The 17,119-nt window shown below is 59.0% G+C and overlaps 1 protein-coding gene across 1 annotated transcript in view; it reads right to left on the bottom strand.

Moving 5' to 3' along the window:
• Positions 1 to 6,677: 6,677 nt before the first annotated feature.
• The window catches only part of TCF3 (transcription factor 3), a 72,314-nt gene continuing 61,872 nt past the window's right edge, over positions 6,678 to 17,119 (bottom strand). The window contains exons 12-19 of the mRNA XM_082010885.1: positions 16,757 to 16,835; positions 15,707 to 15,780; positions 15,011 to 15,214; positions 13,567 to 13,690; positions 12,933 to 13,080; positions 11,642 to 11,880; positions 7,685 to 7,829; positions 6,678 to 6,813 (exon numbers count right to left, since the gene is read on the bottom strand). Of these exons, the coding sequence (XP_081867011.1) occupies positions 7,687 to 7,829; positions 11,642 to 11,880; positions 12,933 to 13,080; positions 13,567 to 13,690; positions 15,011 to 15,214; positions 15,707 to 15,780; positions 16,757 to 16,835 (1,011 nt within the window). The 3' untranslated portion in view covers positions 6,678 to 6,813; positions 7,685 to 7,686. The remainder of the gene's footprint in view (positions 6,814 to 7,684; positions 7,830 to 11,641; positions 11,881 to 12,932; positions 13,081 to 13,566; positions 13,691 to 15,010; positions 15,215 to 15,706; positions 15,781 to 16,756; positions 16,836 to 17,119) is intronic.

Here is a 17,119-nt window from a genome sequence, read left to right on the forward strand (position 1 = left end):
TCGGCAGCCGGGACGCCCCATTTTGAAGGACAAACCCCTTTGCTCTCCCGTACCGGTACCCGCAGCTGCACTGTGCCAAGATGCAGCAGGGCGCGAGTTTTACTCCCTCTCCTTCCCAGGCAGTGGGTGCTTGGCGGGACCATGGTGCGTACGGCAAGGCCTGAGGGGCAAGAGGCGTACGAAAGCAGAGGAACAGAAATGGCGGCGTTGAGACCCGTGGCAGGGCTGCCTCTTGCCCCCCGAGGGTGGGATGCAAGATGGACATGGAAGGTTCGGCAGAAAGGCCACCTGCGGCTTGCACTGCCCTCCTAACCAGAGACCACCTCCAGGCTGGGCTCACGCAGGAGTCCCGCAAGCAAAGGCACTGCAGCTGCTGGCTCTCCAGAAGGGGTGGATTGTCCTGAAGGTCAAACCGCTGCACAGAGCAGCGGGTCCCCCCATGCCTGCCCCAAGGGCAGTGGGGCAGGGAGAAGCAGCTGTGCCGTGGGACCGACCTGCTGCATCCACCTCTCAAGTCCTCCCGCCTCCAGCCCAGCTGATGGGCAGCTGGCGGCACGGTTCTGCCCCACTGCGAAGAGACCCACGGTGGCTGCGCATGAAGGGAAACAGCTCAGAGGTGCTGGCTGGAGAGACCAGGAGCGCAGGAGGAAGGAAAACACACCTTCAGGCTTGAGGCGGTTGAAGGAAACCAGCCAAGCCAAGCCTGAGGCTCAGGCATTAACAGAGGAGTCCGTAGAGCCGGGCAGCAACGAGGTGGGACACAGCTTCTCCATGCAGGGGTACTGGGGGAGACGGTGTGAGATGGAGGATGCTGGCAGTGAGCCGCCAAGCATCAAGCAGAAGGCACAGGAGGGTGAAGGGTGCATGGAGGAGCCTTGTCCCCTCTGATTCAGTGCGCAGCTCCCGCAGCATGAGTTGGAAGGGGTGTTCCTGCGGTCTCACCTCTCGCCTGCCCGTCCCCAGCTCCAGGGCACAGGTCTTGAAATGCTTTTGGATCTGCTAGAAATGAAGCTGGGCCCTGAGAGCGGCAGGGAGCGGCAACTCAGCACTCGTGGATGAGAGAGCAGTGAGAACGGGCTGGGCTGGGATCTGGAGGGCCCCGGGGGGAAAGGGAGGGGGTTGCATAGGATTTAACAGGGCAAAGACCTTGTGGAAGCTTGTGGTACAGAAAACAGGTCTTGCTATTGCTGGTGTTGAGCAGGAACAGGGGAACCCAGTGGCCACGGCTTGCTGCAGGTTAGCCCAGCCTTGGGGGCTGATGGCTTGTCCTGGCCCAACTCCAGTACCAGCTTTGCTTCACCTCTCCATTCTCAGCTCCTTTCTAGAACCCCAGGCCAGGGGCTTGCTGAAACTGGAGCTGGCCCAGACTCACCAGCAGAGCACGCAGCAGGGCCTTCGAGAGGACCATGGGCTCCAGTGGCACTGAAGTCGGCAGCCTCCCCACAGGAGCAAAGCTCAGGGATGCAGGGGGTTGGGGGTTCCAAAAGCCTCCTGTTTCTCAAGCCCCCCCGCCTGCCGAGGGGGAGGATGCGCGGCATCACCCAGCAAGGGCCCAGGGCCCAAGGGCTCTGCTGGCTTCAGCGGGTACACGCGTGAGATGCAAAGGACGTCTGAGAGCACCTTCTGCACTGAACCTGAAATTGCAGACTCCTGGGGAATTCCCAGCCTGATTCTGTCCTTCCTGTTCAATCGCTACTGGGGCAGCGAGTGCAAAACCTCTAGGAAACCAGCTCATCACCGACACACGGGCGAGGGGAAAAAACCGTTCACTGAGCTCACAGCTGGGAAGGTTTCACATCACACTTCTGCATTTCTCTGCTGGAGAGGGCAAAAACCCCAACTGCAAAGCAGCCAGACCCCAGCCCTGGAGCGACGGCGCGCAGGGAAGGGGCAGCAAGTTGACCCCACCACGTGGGGCTGGCATGGACCCGCTCCCGACAGCCGGATGTGGGATCTTGGGGTGCCCCGATTCCTGCAAACCGCCTGCCCAGGTACTGCTGTGCCCCTCGCTCCCAGGCTGGAGCTCAGTGCAGGCAAGAGTGGCAGAGACTGAGATCCAGATGTCCCAGGTCCTGTCCCTCCCACCAGCACACCTCCGCAGGACACCAGCACAAGCTGTAAAAGCAGGGGAGCAGAGAGCCCGAGGAGATGTTGGCAAAAAGCAGGAGCTGAACTCAAGCCAGGCCGTTGCTTGGCGGTGAGTGGGTCTGACTGGTGGGTCACAGGCAGGGGAGCAACTGCCAAACCAGGGGTTAGCCAGAATTTTGCTCCCCAGGGCGCGCTGGCAGCAGCTGCGGGGCTGTGAGCAGGAGCAGGCAGCCTGCCACCACCTCCCGTCGATGCCGAGCGCCGGCGGTACGAGACCATAAAGGTGCAGTCTCTGGGAGGCTGCAGCTGTTTTGCTCTGGGGCGAAAGCAGGTGAAGAGGGAGAAAGAACAAAAATCTGCAATTTTGACTGTTAATAAACCGGATTCCAGACACTCCCCAGCACCTGGCGGCATGCACAGCTCTCCAGGAGGCAGGGGCTGCTTGAGGGGGGTGAAAGAGGAGGTCGCTGTGGCTGCGGACCCGAGGTTGCACCCCAGCGCCTGGCCTGGCCACACAAGAAGTGCCCCATGGCAGCTGCGCCTGGGACCCCAGCTCTGCTGTTGGGCCACGCTGCAGCTCAGCTACTGCGGCCTGGGGAAAGAGAAACTAGAAAAGGCGCAGAGGGAAGGCAGCCTCTCCCCCGCTCCCTATCCGACGACAGAAGCTTTGCGGGAGCTCTGTGACCCCCACTGACGAGGGGCACACCGCGCAGGAGAACCCATGCATGCAAGGCTGAGAGAGGAAGCGGAAAACTGCAGCATGTCACCCATCTGTGATACCTCTCTGTGCGGGACCAGTGGCCCAAGGGACGCGCAGACAGGCAGAGAAACAAGTTTGGGGAGAAAAGTGATCTGTAAGGTCACACAGTTGAATGCCAGCAAGGCCGTGGGCTGGGGAGGGTGCAGATCCTGGCCCTCTCTGACCATGACACCAAAGACAAGAGTTTCATTGCAATAGGCTGGTACTTCAGGGCTGGCCTGGTGGTATTTTGGGGACAGCACTTCACGGCGCTCATTTTTAGAAAAGCCACTTTCCCTGGAAGGTTACAGGCGCCGCATTCACGCCGAGCAAACACCCTGGCAAGCCAAAGTAATTTTTCCTTGCTGCACTCCACAAGTGCTCCCTGTGCATCTGGAGAGCAGAGACGCCACCGAGGCCGCGCTGGGCCGGTGCAGGCGGCAAGTGCGATGGCACACGAAGCGCCCTGCGCCGTCAAGGCAGCTCCTGGGCACAGCACTACCAGCCCTGACACTGCGCTTTCCTGCTGAAGGAACCAAGATCTCCTCGTAACCCTGGCACCGGGGGTTTATGCTCAAAGACCTTCATCCAAGCCTTGCCAAAACATTGGCTGGTTTTGCTGGCAAGAAAACAGCATCTAAACCACCTAAATGCAGATGAAAAGCCCCATCTCTGTTGTGATGCCTGGTGGCTTGGGGATGATGGAGAAGGCTCTGTCTCATCAGGAATCCCCCCTGGCCTGCAGAGCATCAGCCAAGACCTGGAAGTAATGAATGAGTTCAGCAAAATTTTGAATAAATCCTAAATTTTATCAAATTTCCAAATTTTGTTGAGTTTCTGGATTTTTCTTGACTACAGTCTCGTTTCTTTAAATCCATTTGTACATGACTGCCACCTCAATTCTTGTTGCAAAATCCAAGTGTCGGGGAAGCACTTTTTAGTTTTTTTGTATGGTTTCAAGCTTGCCAGGGCTGGGACATTGCTCCGTCCCTCCCCAGTCCCGGGACAGGGGCACTGAGCCAGCAGAAAACCCCGAGCAGCGAGTGCCCAGCTGGCCCCAGCACCGGCCTGCCAACCAGGCAGAAACGCCGGCGGGACTAAGCAGCCTCTTACAGGCTGCAGAGAGCAGCCGATGAGTGCCCAAGTCCTACTCCAGAGCGTGAATTGGGGCTGCCTGAGCGTCCGGACCCGGCTGGTGGGCTACAGGGGGGCACTGCCCCCTCCCTGCGTGTTTTAGCATCCTCCAACTGAGCTTGCTCCAGCGTCTAAAGCACAACCCAACCCGGCAGGATGCTTCAGGAAGACACGGCTTTTGCTGCAATGGAGCTGCTCCACGGGGGCAAGGCTGTCACACTCGGAGGAAAACCCCATCCATCTCATGCTGCCTGGTGCTTAAGCAGACAGAAGAACCCAAGGGAGGGAACAGTGTCGTAACCTTACAAGCTGATTAGGCTGAAACACATCTGTTGACACAGGCAAGAAGAATGCGTGTTCCTGGGCTGCGGGGACCACAGCCACCAGCCTTTCCCAGCCTTCCTGGGGACAGAGCTGCAGGCTGCTGTGGTCTCAGTTCTCACCACACAGAAGCGACGGTGGGAGCTGTGGGCGGGGAAAGCCAGGAGCACCTGAAAGCCTCAGAACTATGGTTGGACCTCGCAGAGTCCCGGGGCAGAGACAGTGTCAGCAGGGAGAGACAGTCCCATGCTGCTCCGGCACTTGTAAGTGGCTCCTCTCTGAGATGCTACTGAGGCTGAGCCCATGGTACCCAGGAGTAGGTGGGAGATGAGCAATGTCCTGAGCGTTTCCAGCAGGCTTCGCTGGAGCACAAAGCATAGCTATGAGCACAGAGGAGCACCAGGAGGTTATGCCAAAGCCTGGGATTGCTAGGAAGTGATACAGGACCTAAACCTGTTCACCAGTCCTTCCCTTTCCCTGTGCCAAAGCAATACAGCTTCCCCAGGAGCACAGGCCAGAGAAGCAGAGATGGACCCTGCTGCCAGCGGTCCTACCGTACTCGCTGTCCCCACGTCCCCCCTGGCCAGCACCCTGTGCCCCATGAACTATCTTGCCTGAGGGGGCTCTTGCCAGAGAGATCTGGGCAGCAGCTGGCCCCAGTCCGAGAGCATTACAGACACTGCTGAGATGGGATTTAACATCCCCCTGGGGAGCTAACCCCGTCTGCCTGCAGAGCTGGGCAGAACCAGGCACACAATGATTCAGAAGGAGAAGGAGAGGGAAGAAACAAGAATAAATTCCCGGTAGATGCTTTTCCACTGTCAACTCCAGAACGGCTGCTGCAGCTCAGCACTGCTGAGCACCTCTTTGTTTGCTCCCGCACTGCCGGGGCACCCTGCCATGTGGTGGGGCTGCCGGGGTTCTTCCTCCCGCTGAGCACACCGGAGCAGTCTGGAGTGACACCGGGAAGCCCGCGGAGTGAAGGGATCGTTGGTTCAGCGTGGCTGCTGGAGCATCTCGCGCAGGACAGGCGCTTGCTGCTCCCCTCCTTTCCAGCATGAGAAGCCCACGTGCAGGTGACAGCGGTCACTCTGCATTGCCACGGCAAGCCAGGCGGCATGCCAAGCTGCGTTTGCCTCCAAGGATGCGCTGGAGATGTGACAGTGGGTGAAGGTGGGGCGTGAAACCACCCCTCTCCCCAAGCCTGCAATATTTTGCACTTTTCTGCTGGTGGTGGCTCCAGTGCGGGGAGAAGCTGCGTGGAGATGGGGATCCTGCTGCTGGGCACAGCTTGCTGAGGGCTGGAGCGAGTGCACGTGCTGCGTAGCCGCTCCCCTTCCTGCCACCTTGGGCTCTGCTGCCAGCGTCTGTGGGCCCGTTGAGCATGGTGTCCCGCTGCTGCCTTTGCTCCATCCGCCTCTGCCTCTTCCCCGTCCTCCAGCTTTGTTCAGTTTGTCTTTGTTCAGCGTTGCCCTTGGAAGCGCCTCTGACAGCGGGCGTTCGCTCAGACACGTGGGCAAGAGGCGCTTTCCTCCGCCCTGGGCTTTACTCTTGCGTCCGTAACTGCTTCTTTGCTTACCTCGCGAGCGCCCTAGCCCCTCGGTTCTCTTCCACCCCCAAGGCCTGCTCTCTCCCAGCAGCTCGTCCTCCCCATCACGATGCTCCGGGACAGCCATGGGGCACCTCCTCTCCCAGGCGGGACCACGGCCTCCAGGATCCTCCAGGAGTAAAGCAAATCTTGCAGAGACCCTTGATGGACCTCGCTCACCTCCCGGGAGGAGCGGGAGCACCGCTGAGGCATACTGCTGCAACTTGCTTTGCTGTTTAACTTCCTTTTCCCGAATCAGAAGTGGCCAAAGCAAAGAGATGGTGAATTCAGCACATGAGTGAGTTTGGTTTTTTTATAATGGAAGGTACAAGCCAGGCAAGGAAGAACACCCCCTCGCTGTGGCTACATTCGCTTTTAGTGGCTTTCAGAGCCGAATCTGAGAATTCCTCTCTTTATATCCAGTCTCTCTTAATACAATTTTAATATTCTGGTTGATCGTAAAGATGCAACGTTAACTATAGAAACAGCAGCAGAAAAGCGTGGGGTACAAGACATTTTTTTTATACAAAAAAAAATTCTTTTCGTTGCTTACAAAACATATGCAAAAGAAGCTAAAAAAACCAAAAGGCATTGCTATTTGTTCTACATAAAAAATCTCATAACTAAATGTTCTTTTTTTTAAAAAAAGAAATATCAAGCTTAGGCACAATTTTGCTGCTGGCTGCTTGTGAACAAGCCAAGAGAACACGCCACCCCCTCCTAACTGAGTGATATGTATTGACTGTTCCGCACTTTATACTTAAGGCAATTTTTTGTTTTCATTTTGTTTCCAACAAAGTGTTTTTTCCACCCCTTACGTCATGCCAGGATCCATCCACATGTGTCAGTATTAGCAGTACTAAAGTTTATGGTTCGAGAAGGTTGCAGGTCACACCGAGGGTTTTCTTCCTACAGATCTTTGTATCCAGAGGAACAAAGAGATCTACAAATAAAAAAACCAAAAGCCTGAAGTGAGAGAAACCCAAATGAGAATAAAACTCCGCTCCTTGCATGGGGGGAGATGTTGCACCCCTGCCACAGCCTTGTCTCCGCCGATCAGCCCTGAGGGCTCGACCGCAGCAGAGTCGAGACATGAGCTCGCTACTCTGCCAAGACACCGGCTTTGCCCTTTTTTTTTTTCAGGGGAGCCCCAGGCACCCTCCGGCGCAGGAGAGACATTGGGGACCGGGGCCCCTCCATGCCCTCTGGGGCGTGCGGGTGCTACGGGGTGAGACGCTGCAGCCCCTCTCAGGGAGCCTGGCTGACGGGGTCAGCCGCTGACCCACCGCTCCGGGCTCTGCTCAGTCCCCTGCCCCACATCTCTGCACTGCTCGGGCCAAACAGGCTCAGCTGCTCCTGGCCAAGCACAGCCTTCCCTTAAAAACAGGGACAGCCCAGCAGAACCTGCTCCCACCATGGTCTCGCTGGGGCAATTTCACCTTCTGCGTCTTTCTTGGCATTTCTGGGACCTGCCCATTCCCTCCCGTAGGGCCAGCGCGCAAAGGAGTTGCTGGTTTCCAGTAGCCAACCGGGGCAGAGCTGGGAGGCGTGGAGCAGAGCTGAGCTCGCTCAGGGCGGTGAGAGCACCGAAACCCTCCATCCCCGCTACGGGGCTGCACCTCTCCTGCGGGGCTTGGGGTGTCCACGGACGAGCAAATGGATACGCACATGCAAGTCATTTACTTAAGGTAAATTAAGAAGGATGTTGGCTAATGCTGAATGAGCGGGGCTGAGCTGCCAAAGCAGAACAGCGCGCGTTGGCAGCGGGTCAGACCCGCAGCAAGGTGCTGGGATCACGGCGCAGGGGACAATACCTTTACATGTGTCCAACAGGGTTGTGACCATCTCCTAGACCAGGATGTGAAGCTGAAAGTGTCATCTGGGGATCTCCTACTACTCCGGACACTTTCTCCTCTTCCCGACGCTTCAAACAGGCTGCTTTAGGGTTCAGATTGCGCTCTATGCCAAAAACAGCAAGGGAGGGAGGGAAGCAACCTCAGTTTGGGCAACAGCATCGCGCATAGGAGGCAGCATCCGAAAGAGAGAGCAAGGACAGAGTCCCAGGACAGACACACGGGACCATGCAAGGAAACAACCTCAGTGCAAGCTGCTCTTTGCCTGCTGCTCCTTGCAGTGGCTGCAGTAAATTGGCTGGACCCCTGCTAGAGCAAAACCCCACGCCCAGCTGAAACACCATGCCAGTGTAAACATGTGCTCGCTGACAGAAAACCCCAAGTGCCTCAGCCAGCTCTCCGAGTTGAGGACTGAGTTCTCCAAAGCTACTTAATGGGATCCAGGTGCCAAATTCCCGGTAAGCATGAGGAGAGACAGACAGAGCTTCAAATCCACCCCAGGCCGGGGCTTTGGAAAGCTCAGCCTGCCGTGCGGTGCACCCAAGGGTGCCGCTGGCGATGCAAACACACAACCTCGCACCGAAAGCAGGAGTCACAACAGAGAGGCATGCGCACGCAGAGATGTGGGGGGAGAGAAAGGCCCCAAAATGCACCTGCCGGCTGTTACCATACCTCGTACTTGCTGCTCCAGGCCCAGAATGACCTGCACCGCTTGCTGTAGGATGATCAGTTTGGTCTGTGCTTTGTCCGTTTTTAAGTGCATCTGACACATGCGTCCCAGTTCTTTAAAGGCCTCGTTAATGTCCCGCACACGCACCCTTTCCCTGGCGTTATTGGCCATTCTCCTCTCCCGGTCCCTCAGATCTTTGTCCTCCAGTGACAAGGCCTCGTCTGTACTGCTGGGTTCATAGCACCACAGGGATTAGTCAGGGGGGTGGTACCGAGGGGGGGCTATATGTTGCCGTGCTGGTAGTGCTTCTGGTGTCCACTGGAAACGGCTCAAACAGCCTCACTTTGCAAAGCCAATTTGTCCCGGGAGCTTCCTGGAGCTGCCCGGGCTACTTGGGCTGCGCGTCACCTCCGCGAGCCACGTGAAGGTGCTGCCAGCACGGGGCCGGGCTCCCACGGGGCCGGAGGGTGCTGCCAGGGGCAAGGGCGGGCAGTGGACGCGGTACTGACACCAACGCCTTCTCCCCTCTGCAAAATTTTGCCTTCCTGTTTGTTTTCGGCTGAAAATGAAAAGTTCAGGAGGGGTCTCAGCCAAAAATATCGGGTTCATCCCACAAAGAAAGACTTTTTGGCAGAAAGCAAATCCCTCTTTGTAAGATTTCCTTCAAAAATCACATCTGCAGCCAAAGCCTCTCATTGAAGGTGTTTCGGGCAGCCATGCTACAGCAGTGCGAGGCAGCCTGGCCCAGCACCCTCTTATGGGTGGGGGGCAGCACTGGGAGCAGGACCGAAGTGCTCCCGGCTGCTGCTGAGGGTCAGTTCCGGATGCAGACACTGAATCCAGGTCTTTCAGCACAGCCAAAATCACTCTGGTCTGCTTTGGAAGAGCCTCCACCGCTGGCAGCACCCCAGGGCTGCCTGAAACAGGCAGGGACAGGGGGAAAGGCAGACTCGTGCTGGCAGCATCTTAAACCATGTTCTCGCCTGCAGCCCATCCCCTCCAAACCCCCAATTTACTGGACAGACGACCTTCTCCCCCAGAGCAAAACTTCTTGCAGGAAAGACACCTATCTGAGGACGGTCCTTGGGTGAGACCTGGCACTGGGACAGGCTGTGGCCTTCGGCTCCAGGGGAGCCATGCGGGGATAAGCCTTCACCAAAGAGGGGCCGCAGTCAGAGCTTTCCTGGGTGCGCTGGGGGGTCTGGAGAGCCTCCAGACAGGGCCTGACCAGGTGGAGGGGGAGCAAGGGCTCCCCAGCCAAGCGTTTGCCTGCGTGGGACAGAGGGTTGCCCACTGTCCCTTCCTGCATCCTCTCCTTGCCGCCTTGTCCCTGCCCGTGTCCCCTCCTCAGTGCCCCAGCTGGCACTGCCACCTTCTCTCCAGCACGCCCAGGATGGCCGGGGGGAGCGGAGCCACCAGCTGCCCCGGCACCGGAGCCCACCCCCAGCAGGAACCCAGCTCCTTCCTCCAAACACACACCGGCAGCTGAGGGACACAGCTCCGGCAGCACCTTGCACGCCACAGCCGCGCAGGACGGAGCTGTCTCCCCGACACCGGCACGTGCTGCCGGCAGTTTGGCAGCCACGTGGGGTGCTCCGGGTTATAAGGACACGCGGTGCCTCGGCTGCCTTGCGCCCCGCTCAAAGCGGGCGCTGACCTGCCTGCCTGGCCCCCTGCAACACCCCCCAATCTTCTCCTTTCCCTTCCTGCCCCGCTAGCTGCTGACGGCAGCAGGAGGATCCTGGCAGCGCCAGCCGGGCACACGCGGACCCGATGGCCCCATTCCCACGGCAGCCCTGCAGGAGGGGACGTGGGGGTCGGCTTCTCTCCTGCGAAGCAACCCGAAGGCCAAGCCTGCCGGAGAAGGGACACCCTAGCTGCCTGCGCTAACGCCTGCTGACAGCAGCATGCGGGGCTCGCTCCGCTTCCCCGGCTGCGTCCAAGAAGGGTTTAAAAAGGGACAAGCGTGGGAGACCAAAATGAACACGGTGCCAACTCTGTCTAGCCCCTACCCCCCGCCACCCCTCGGCTCCTGCCTCGATCCGCAAGCAGCAAGTACAAGGTAGAGAGTGGGACCACCGAGAGGTCACGGCTGGGGACTGTCTGTAGGAGATCGGAAAGAACAGAACCAAAAAATAAAAACTCAAAATAAAAAATAAAAAGGAAGGGGAAATTAAAAAAGAGACAGGAAAAAATATACATGTTATGAAAGGCAAAAATTACAAACTGAAGAGAGGCACAAAGGACTCCAACATCAATGCAACAGCAGAGGCCAGCAGAGAGGAGCACAGCCAGGCACAAACCATCGATGCGTGTTACAACAGCCTCTGCAGAGAGAAAGGGGGTTAACCTGCCACGGCACCCTGCGCAGCGGGGCCGGGGAGCGGGAGCATGCACTGCGGGATGCAGGAACAAAGCAGCAAAGACCTCTGGAGCGCAAAGCCAAGCCCTCCGCTTCCCCTCCCACCGGGATGCGGCACCCGGGGCAAGCACGGGCAGCCAAGACGGGCACATGCGCGCGTGGGAAGGCGGTGAGCGTGCCCCGCTGAGGGGGGAGCCTGCGCGTGCCCGCCCGCAGCACCAGGCTCTGCTGGGGATGCGCGGTGCTCCCAGCTGGCATTGGAGACCCAGGCCACGAGGGCTGCCCAGTCCTGGCCTCAGCGTCTCCATCCTGCTGCCCCTCGCACAGCTCCAGTGATCCCCAGGGGTTTGCCGGGTCCCCGCACAGCGTGTGTGTCCCGGGGCACAGCGGGCGGGACAGGAGCGCAGAGCCCCGCGCCGGGCAGGCAGGGAGGACGGGGCATCGCTCACTGCTGCTGCAGTCACGGGCAGAGACGGCCTCTGTGCTTGGAGCAGCCCTCGGAGAGACATCAGATCTGGGCCCCCTTTGGGAGATTTGCTGGTATTTTAGTTTTGTTTTGTTTTTTTTTTTTTTCATTTTGCTGGCCAGGCAGCTGAGCAAAACACCTGGCTGCGGGAAAGCAAGGACGGCGCAGGGGCCCTCTCAGGGACCGGCATGCGGCACTCGCAGTGGCAGCGGGGAACAGAAGAGAGAACAGCAGGGATGCAAAAAAGAAGAAACAAAAAGAAAAAAAAAAAAAGAGGACATCAACAGCCTTGGGAACCCAAGGCCACAGGGGAGAGAGACAGTGCGAGGCACCACAGCACATGTCACAGGAGACAGACAGACAGACAGCCCCGTGCCGATCAGATACGTAAAATATCACCACTCCGGGACCCTCACTGACCTCTAACTTGTTGCTCCAGGTTCAGTATGACTGATACGGCCTGGTGTAGGATTAGCAGTTTGGTCTGCGGTTTTTCGCTGTTTAGGTGGAGTTGGCACATGCGTCCGAGCTCTTTAAAGGCCTCGTTGATGTCACGGACCCGCAGGCGCTCACGGGCATTATTGGCGACCCTCCTTTCTCTCTCTCTCTCGGCTTTTTGCTCTGGGGGAAGAAGATCGTCCTCCTCATCCTCATCTTGACTAATGGTTTAAAATAAGAACGAGACAGGGACATTCCTCGCGTGCACTCTCAGCACTGGTCAACTCACAGAAAAGAAACACACGTTGAGGCACCGAGACGCCAAGCCCCACGCACGGCCCCGTGAGCCAGGGCGCTGCGCCCCACGTGCCCCCGCCAGGACATGCCAGCCCAGTGCCCTGCGGTCAGACACGGGGACACGCAGTGACTTTGGAGAGAAGCAATTAAGGCTCTTCTTCTGCCTCTTGTTTGTTTGTTTGTTTTGTTTTTAAACAACAAAGAAAGAAACCATAACAATGCGATTACGGCCTGAGCTTGTAGGGTGGCCCGGAGAAGGTGTGGGGGCCAACACCCGTGTCCCAAGCTGGTGTTTTGGGAAGACGCAGCCCTCTGCCTCCAGGGCAGGAGGTGGCTGCAGTCTGGCAGGAGCGGGGCTGGCGCTGCCCCTCCGGGCAGCATCACCCTGGTGAGGTCTCCAAGCCGATGGCAAGGTTGCAGACAAGCCAGTGCGCTGGAAGGACTCTACCTGATCCGCTGCCACATACGGGGCTGGATGTGACAGAGGATACAGGAGCCTGAAGCAGACAGCAGAGAGGACCCAAAGCAGGGAGGAGGTTAAAACCTTCCCCACCTCTGGCTGAGGGGAGCCGTTCGGTACTTTCCACACATGGCCACAAGCTACGCCCGGAGCAACGATGCAGGCGGGTGCAGCTCGTGTGGCCAAGGCGTGAGCCCTCTGCTTTACGAGCGTGAGGAAGCGCTGTGGCCACGGGGACAGGAGCCAGCAGGAGAGGGCAGCAGGGACCCTTCCCCAGCACGGCCCAAACCGGCTGGCTGCGGGGAAGCAGCAGGAGCCCGGGCTATGCCGCCTCTTTGTGAGGACGGACAAGGCTCCCGCAGTGGGCAGGGGCTGGCGGGTCTGCACCACAGGATGACCTCCGGCCTCACCGGGCTGAGCCCAGTGCCCGGCGGGTCACCGTGGCTGTACCCCAGCTCAAACACCCCCAGCCTGGTAACAGAGTTAAGTGAAGGGAGAGACCTGTTCAAAGAGCACCTTGTTCTGTTCCGGGAGGGTTTCAGCTCCTTCTTCTCCTCTTCCGAGTTATCTGCCACCGACGTGTTCTCCTCATCCTCCTTCTCTTCCCTCTTTATTTCGCTGGTTCCCGAGGACACGCTGCTTCGCCCCAGCCCCCCTGACAAGCCTGCTGAGGAAGCAGAACCACACATGGATGTTGGAGAGGCCTGACCCGCATGGAGGGGTGGGGTGTTCCCCAGGCCCTGCTCCTGCTGCACTGCATTGCCAGTGCGCGGTATCCTGGACTCATCCTGCACCGCCGGTCTGCAGCAAGAGGAGCTGGAGGGGTGCCAGCTCTGCCCTGCCACCTCTCCCCATTCTTCGCCCCCCACCTCCCAGGCCCTCCAGAGTCAGAGCCCGACCTCCCCCAGCAGAGCAGCGCCCGGGGGCTCTGCGCACCCACAGCTGGCGGGAGGGACAGGAACATGTAGGTCAAACCTCTGGAAAAGGCTCAAGGTAGAAGCTGCCCTGCGGCTGCTGCAAGGAAGCACGGGCCTTGCAAGAGCACCCATCTCCCCCCCGGCTGCTGCTGCACAGGGCTGGACCTAACGGGTGACCCACATCACCCGCGGCAGGTGAGCCTCAAGCGTGCACACGTGCAGAGCTGCCTTACCGCTGTACGTGTCTTGCTGTCTGTTGAGGTCAGGGAGTGAGCTGGGCTGTGACGGAAGTGTGACATGGTTGTGGAGCATGCTGGGGTTGCTGGACAACCCATCTTCGGGGTGACCTCCTCCCACCTACAGCAGAACAAGCAGAGCAAGCCTTGAGGCGGGGAAGCGTCATGGCCAGCGGGCATGGGCACAGCCACCCTCAGCACAGCCGCAGGGCTCCACAGCCCAGGCTGAGGTGCAGCCGTGGGCCCCCCTCGCATATTCCCACCACCCAGAGCGCCGGCATGCGGGAGGAAGGAGCCAGCCTGCTCCAGTGCTCCGGGTACTGTGGTGGGGACACTGCAGAAAGCAGCTTCGTGCCCGGCACATCAGCTGGACCAAGCAGAAAGCCCCCACCACTGCTGTCTCCCCCCGCCGTGGAAAAGCCTCTCTCTGCCTGGACGCAAAGCTGGCACACTGGAGAGGACACCCTGCCCGGGCTATATGTGTCCTGTCTCCACCAAGCACCAACGTTTCTGCCATCTCCCCAGTGCCACCAGTGCAGGGGACATCCCAGCAGCATGAACTTTGCCCAGAAGGACCTGGACGCAAAGGGCGAGGGTCAGGCAGCCTTGCTGAGCCCGCACTCCTCAAGGCTGCACTACACTGGCCAGGGACTGGCAGGACAGAGCCAGCCCCGCTGCAAGCTCTCTCCTTTCTGCAGCTGGCAGGAGTTTGCAACAGAGGACACACATATGATTCATCGCTTAGTAGCGGAGTCTGGGGAGCTCGGAAGGGAAGCACGCCTGGCTCTCTAGAGAGACTCGAGACGTGTTACCGTTTGCTGCAGCAGGCAGCCAAAAATGTGCTCCTGCAGTCACCAGCCTCTGGACAAGGCGGGGACCCTGGTGACCAGCACGGGACCCCAGCACCCAGGTGTCGCGCTCCCTGGAGCCTGAATGAGCCATGACACATCACCACTCCCCACGTGCGCGGAGGGACACAGTGCCTGCCCAAACAGCTCAGAGCAGAGAAGTCCTGGTGATACCTGGCGCTCTGTACCCACAGTCCTGCCCTGCACTGGATCCCTCTCCTCCTCCTCCCTGCATCCCCCGGGGACGGCTTGAAGCTGTATTGAGGGAATTCCATCCATGTTGCAGGGAAAGAAGAAGAGCTTTCACCACCTCTGCCTGCCCTGAGAAGGGGCATGAGTGAACTGCATGCAGGGCTCGTGGCCAAGAGCCACCACTGTGCCGAGCGTGGATTCAACCCCTCCTGCATAAACACATCAAGCCACTGTGCTTCTGTGCACATCATCATCCATGCAAAGCTGTCAACAGCTGACCCAAGCTGGACCACACTGAGCTATTCTCACACCTAAGGCAATGTCCCTCTGGATGCCAGGGGACCCCATGTCGTGCATCCCCAGCTTGTCCCTGACAGCTGCCATGATGCTTCCACACTTACCAGACTCGGGTGCCTGTTCCCCAGGGACATGACTGAGGCAGGGAAGGCCTGGCCCAGGCTGCCCACGGTAGCGCTGTGGGCTGGTGCCGAGCCCAGGAGCCCGTGCATGTCCCCGTGATTGCTTGGCATGGCAGCTGTCTGGCCCACAGCATGATTCCTCAGCACGTGGATGGCTTCGTCCAACCTGTCTTCCATTTTGTTTTGCTTGAAGGACAGGACAGAGAAACAGGTCTGTGTTAAAATCTGTAAAGCCAGCAGCCCACTGCAGCTCTCTGCACTACAGAATCGCTGGCTGCAATCATGCACTCAGCTACCCCAAGGCAGGTATGGGGAGAAATAACCCCCTGACTCAGTCAGTGCTGTCCCCTAAAGGCACAAGGGGTCACACGAGCAGGTTTCCTGCTCAGGAAAGGGAGGCAGAAACCACCAAGAAATCCGTTTGGCTTGGCCAGACCCACAGGGGCATAAACAGGGGGAGGGTGCAAGGCTGCACCTCAGCCAGCAAGGCTCTGGGCTCAGGGAAGCAGAGCTCAGCTCTGCTCAGCTGCTTCCAACCAAATGTCCGTCTATTGACTAACCATCTCGCTTCAGGCCCCAGACGTTTCAGGGAGATAACTTTACGCAGCAGCCCTTTACCGCCAGGCACACAAGGGATGGAAGGGAAAAGGAGAAGGCAGATCTTCCGGCGACACTTACTAAAGTGTGGAGGCTCCCTTCGTAGCTGGGAGATAAGGCACCCTGTCCGCTCGCTCGCGACCACTGGGATGTGCCTGCGAACAAACGGGGAGAGCTTGGGACCGGGCACGGCTGCCACTAGATGGGGCTGGAAGCTGGGCCACCACGTAACACACGGGCCACCACGCAACGCACGGCACCGTACGGGCCACCACGGCACTGCACGGGCCACCATGGCACACTCGCCTCTGCTGTGCCTCAGCAGGACACTGAGCTCAGGTCTTCAGACCTCGAGAGGTTTGTGAATCTACACCACCCCAGCGAGCGCGCAGCCAGCACACACGCTGCGCTCGCTCCGAGCCCAGGCGGGCAGCAGGCTGGCGGGTGTGCGTTGCTCCGCACTCCGGGCACGAAGGAGCCTCAGCACCAGCTCTACTAGGCAGAAACGAGGCCTGTCCCGCCAGATGGGAGCAGCGGCAGGCCTTCCTCAGGCACTGAAAATGGTTTTTAACTAGCTGGCTGCTTCCCAGTTCCCACTGCACTCCTCCCATGGGAGACAAAACCAGGGACAAACTCTCCCAGCCTCTCCAAGATGGGATGCTCAGGGACAGGGTTTGTCTGAACAGCGGGAGTAGGTCCAAGGAGGTGGCAGCGATGCTTTAACTCAAGCACACAATGATGCTACCACATGGGCCAGGCTCGTGCCTGCAGCAGAGCCGCCTGCTAAAACTCCTATGCAGGGGCAAAGCCGGGCGCAGGCAGAGCCATCGCCCTCACGCACGCGGCGTTCGCCACATCCGGGCCCTGCCTGGCTCCGAACGGGGGGAAAAGCTACAACCGAATAAAGCAGACAGACATGCAACTTCACAGAAGACATTTAAAAAAGTATCTTCAAGTTTGCTTGTCCTTCCTCTTCACCCTCCCGCTTTTAAAAATAAATGGGATATGGTGAGATTGCCAGAAGTATCTTTAATGAGGGTTTGGGGCCGATCTGGGAAGCACAATGCTTTGGACCTCCTGAAAGCAAACCTGAAATCCCCCTTTACACAAAGAGCAACGTTTTCCACCTACCTGCAAGCCCCTGAGGGGAGCCGACTGGTGTGGAGGGGTTTGACGAGAAGTTATTGCTAGAGTGATCGGGGGAATAAATCTGGAGCGAGAGAAGCAGGGCACGGTCAGCAGCGCCCAACCCTGCGGCAGCTCTCCCCCTCCCCAGCAGCGCTGCCGAGCCCGGGTGCAGCAAGGACCACCCGATGGGACCACCCGCTGGCACCCCGCTCCCCATACCCACACCGGCTCCCAGCTGGCGCGACGGCCCAGCCCGCCGGTCCCCCCGCAGCTCCCCCATTAACACCAGGGCCTCTCTCCGTCCCCACTGCCGCCACCCGGCAGCTACGGCCGCCGCTCCTCAGGTCCCACCCCAGAGGGAAGGGA

This window comes from Phaethon aethereus (assembly GCF_964289735.1).
Source record: "Phaethon aethereus genome assembly, chromosome: 26".
Lineage (NCBI taxonomy): Eukaryota > Metazoa > Chordata > Aves > Phaethontiformes > Phaethontidae > Phaethon > Phaethon aethereus.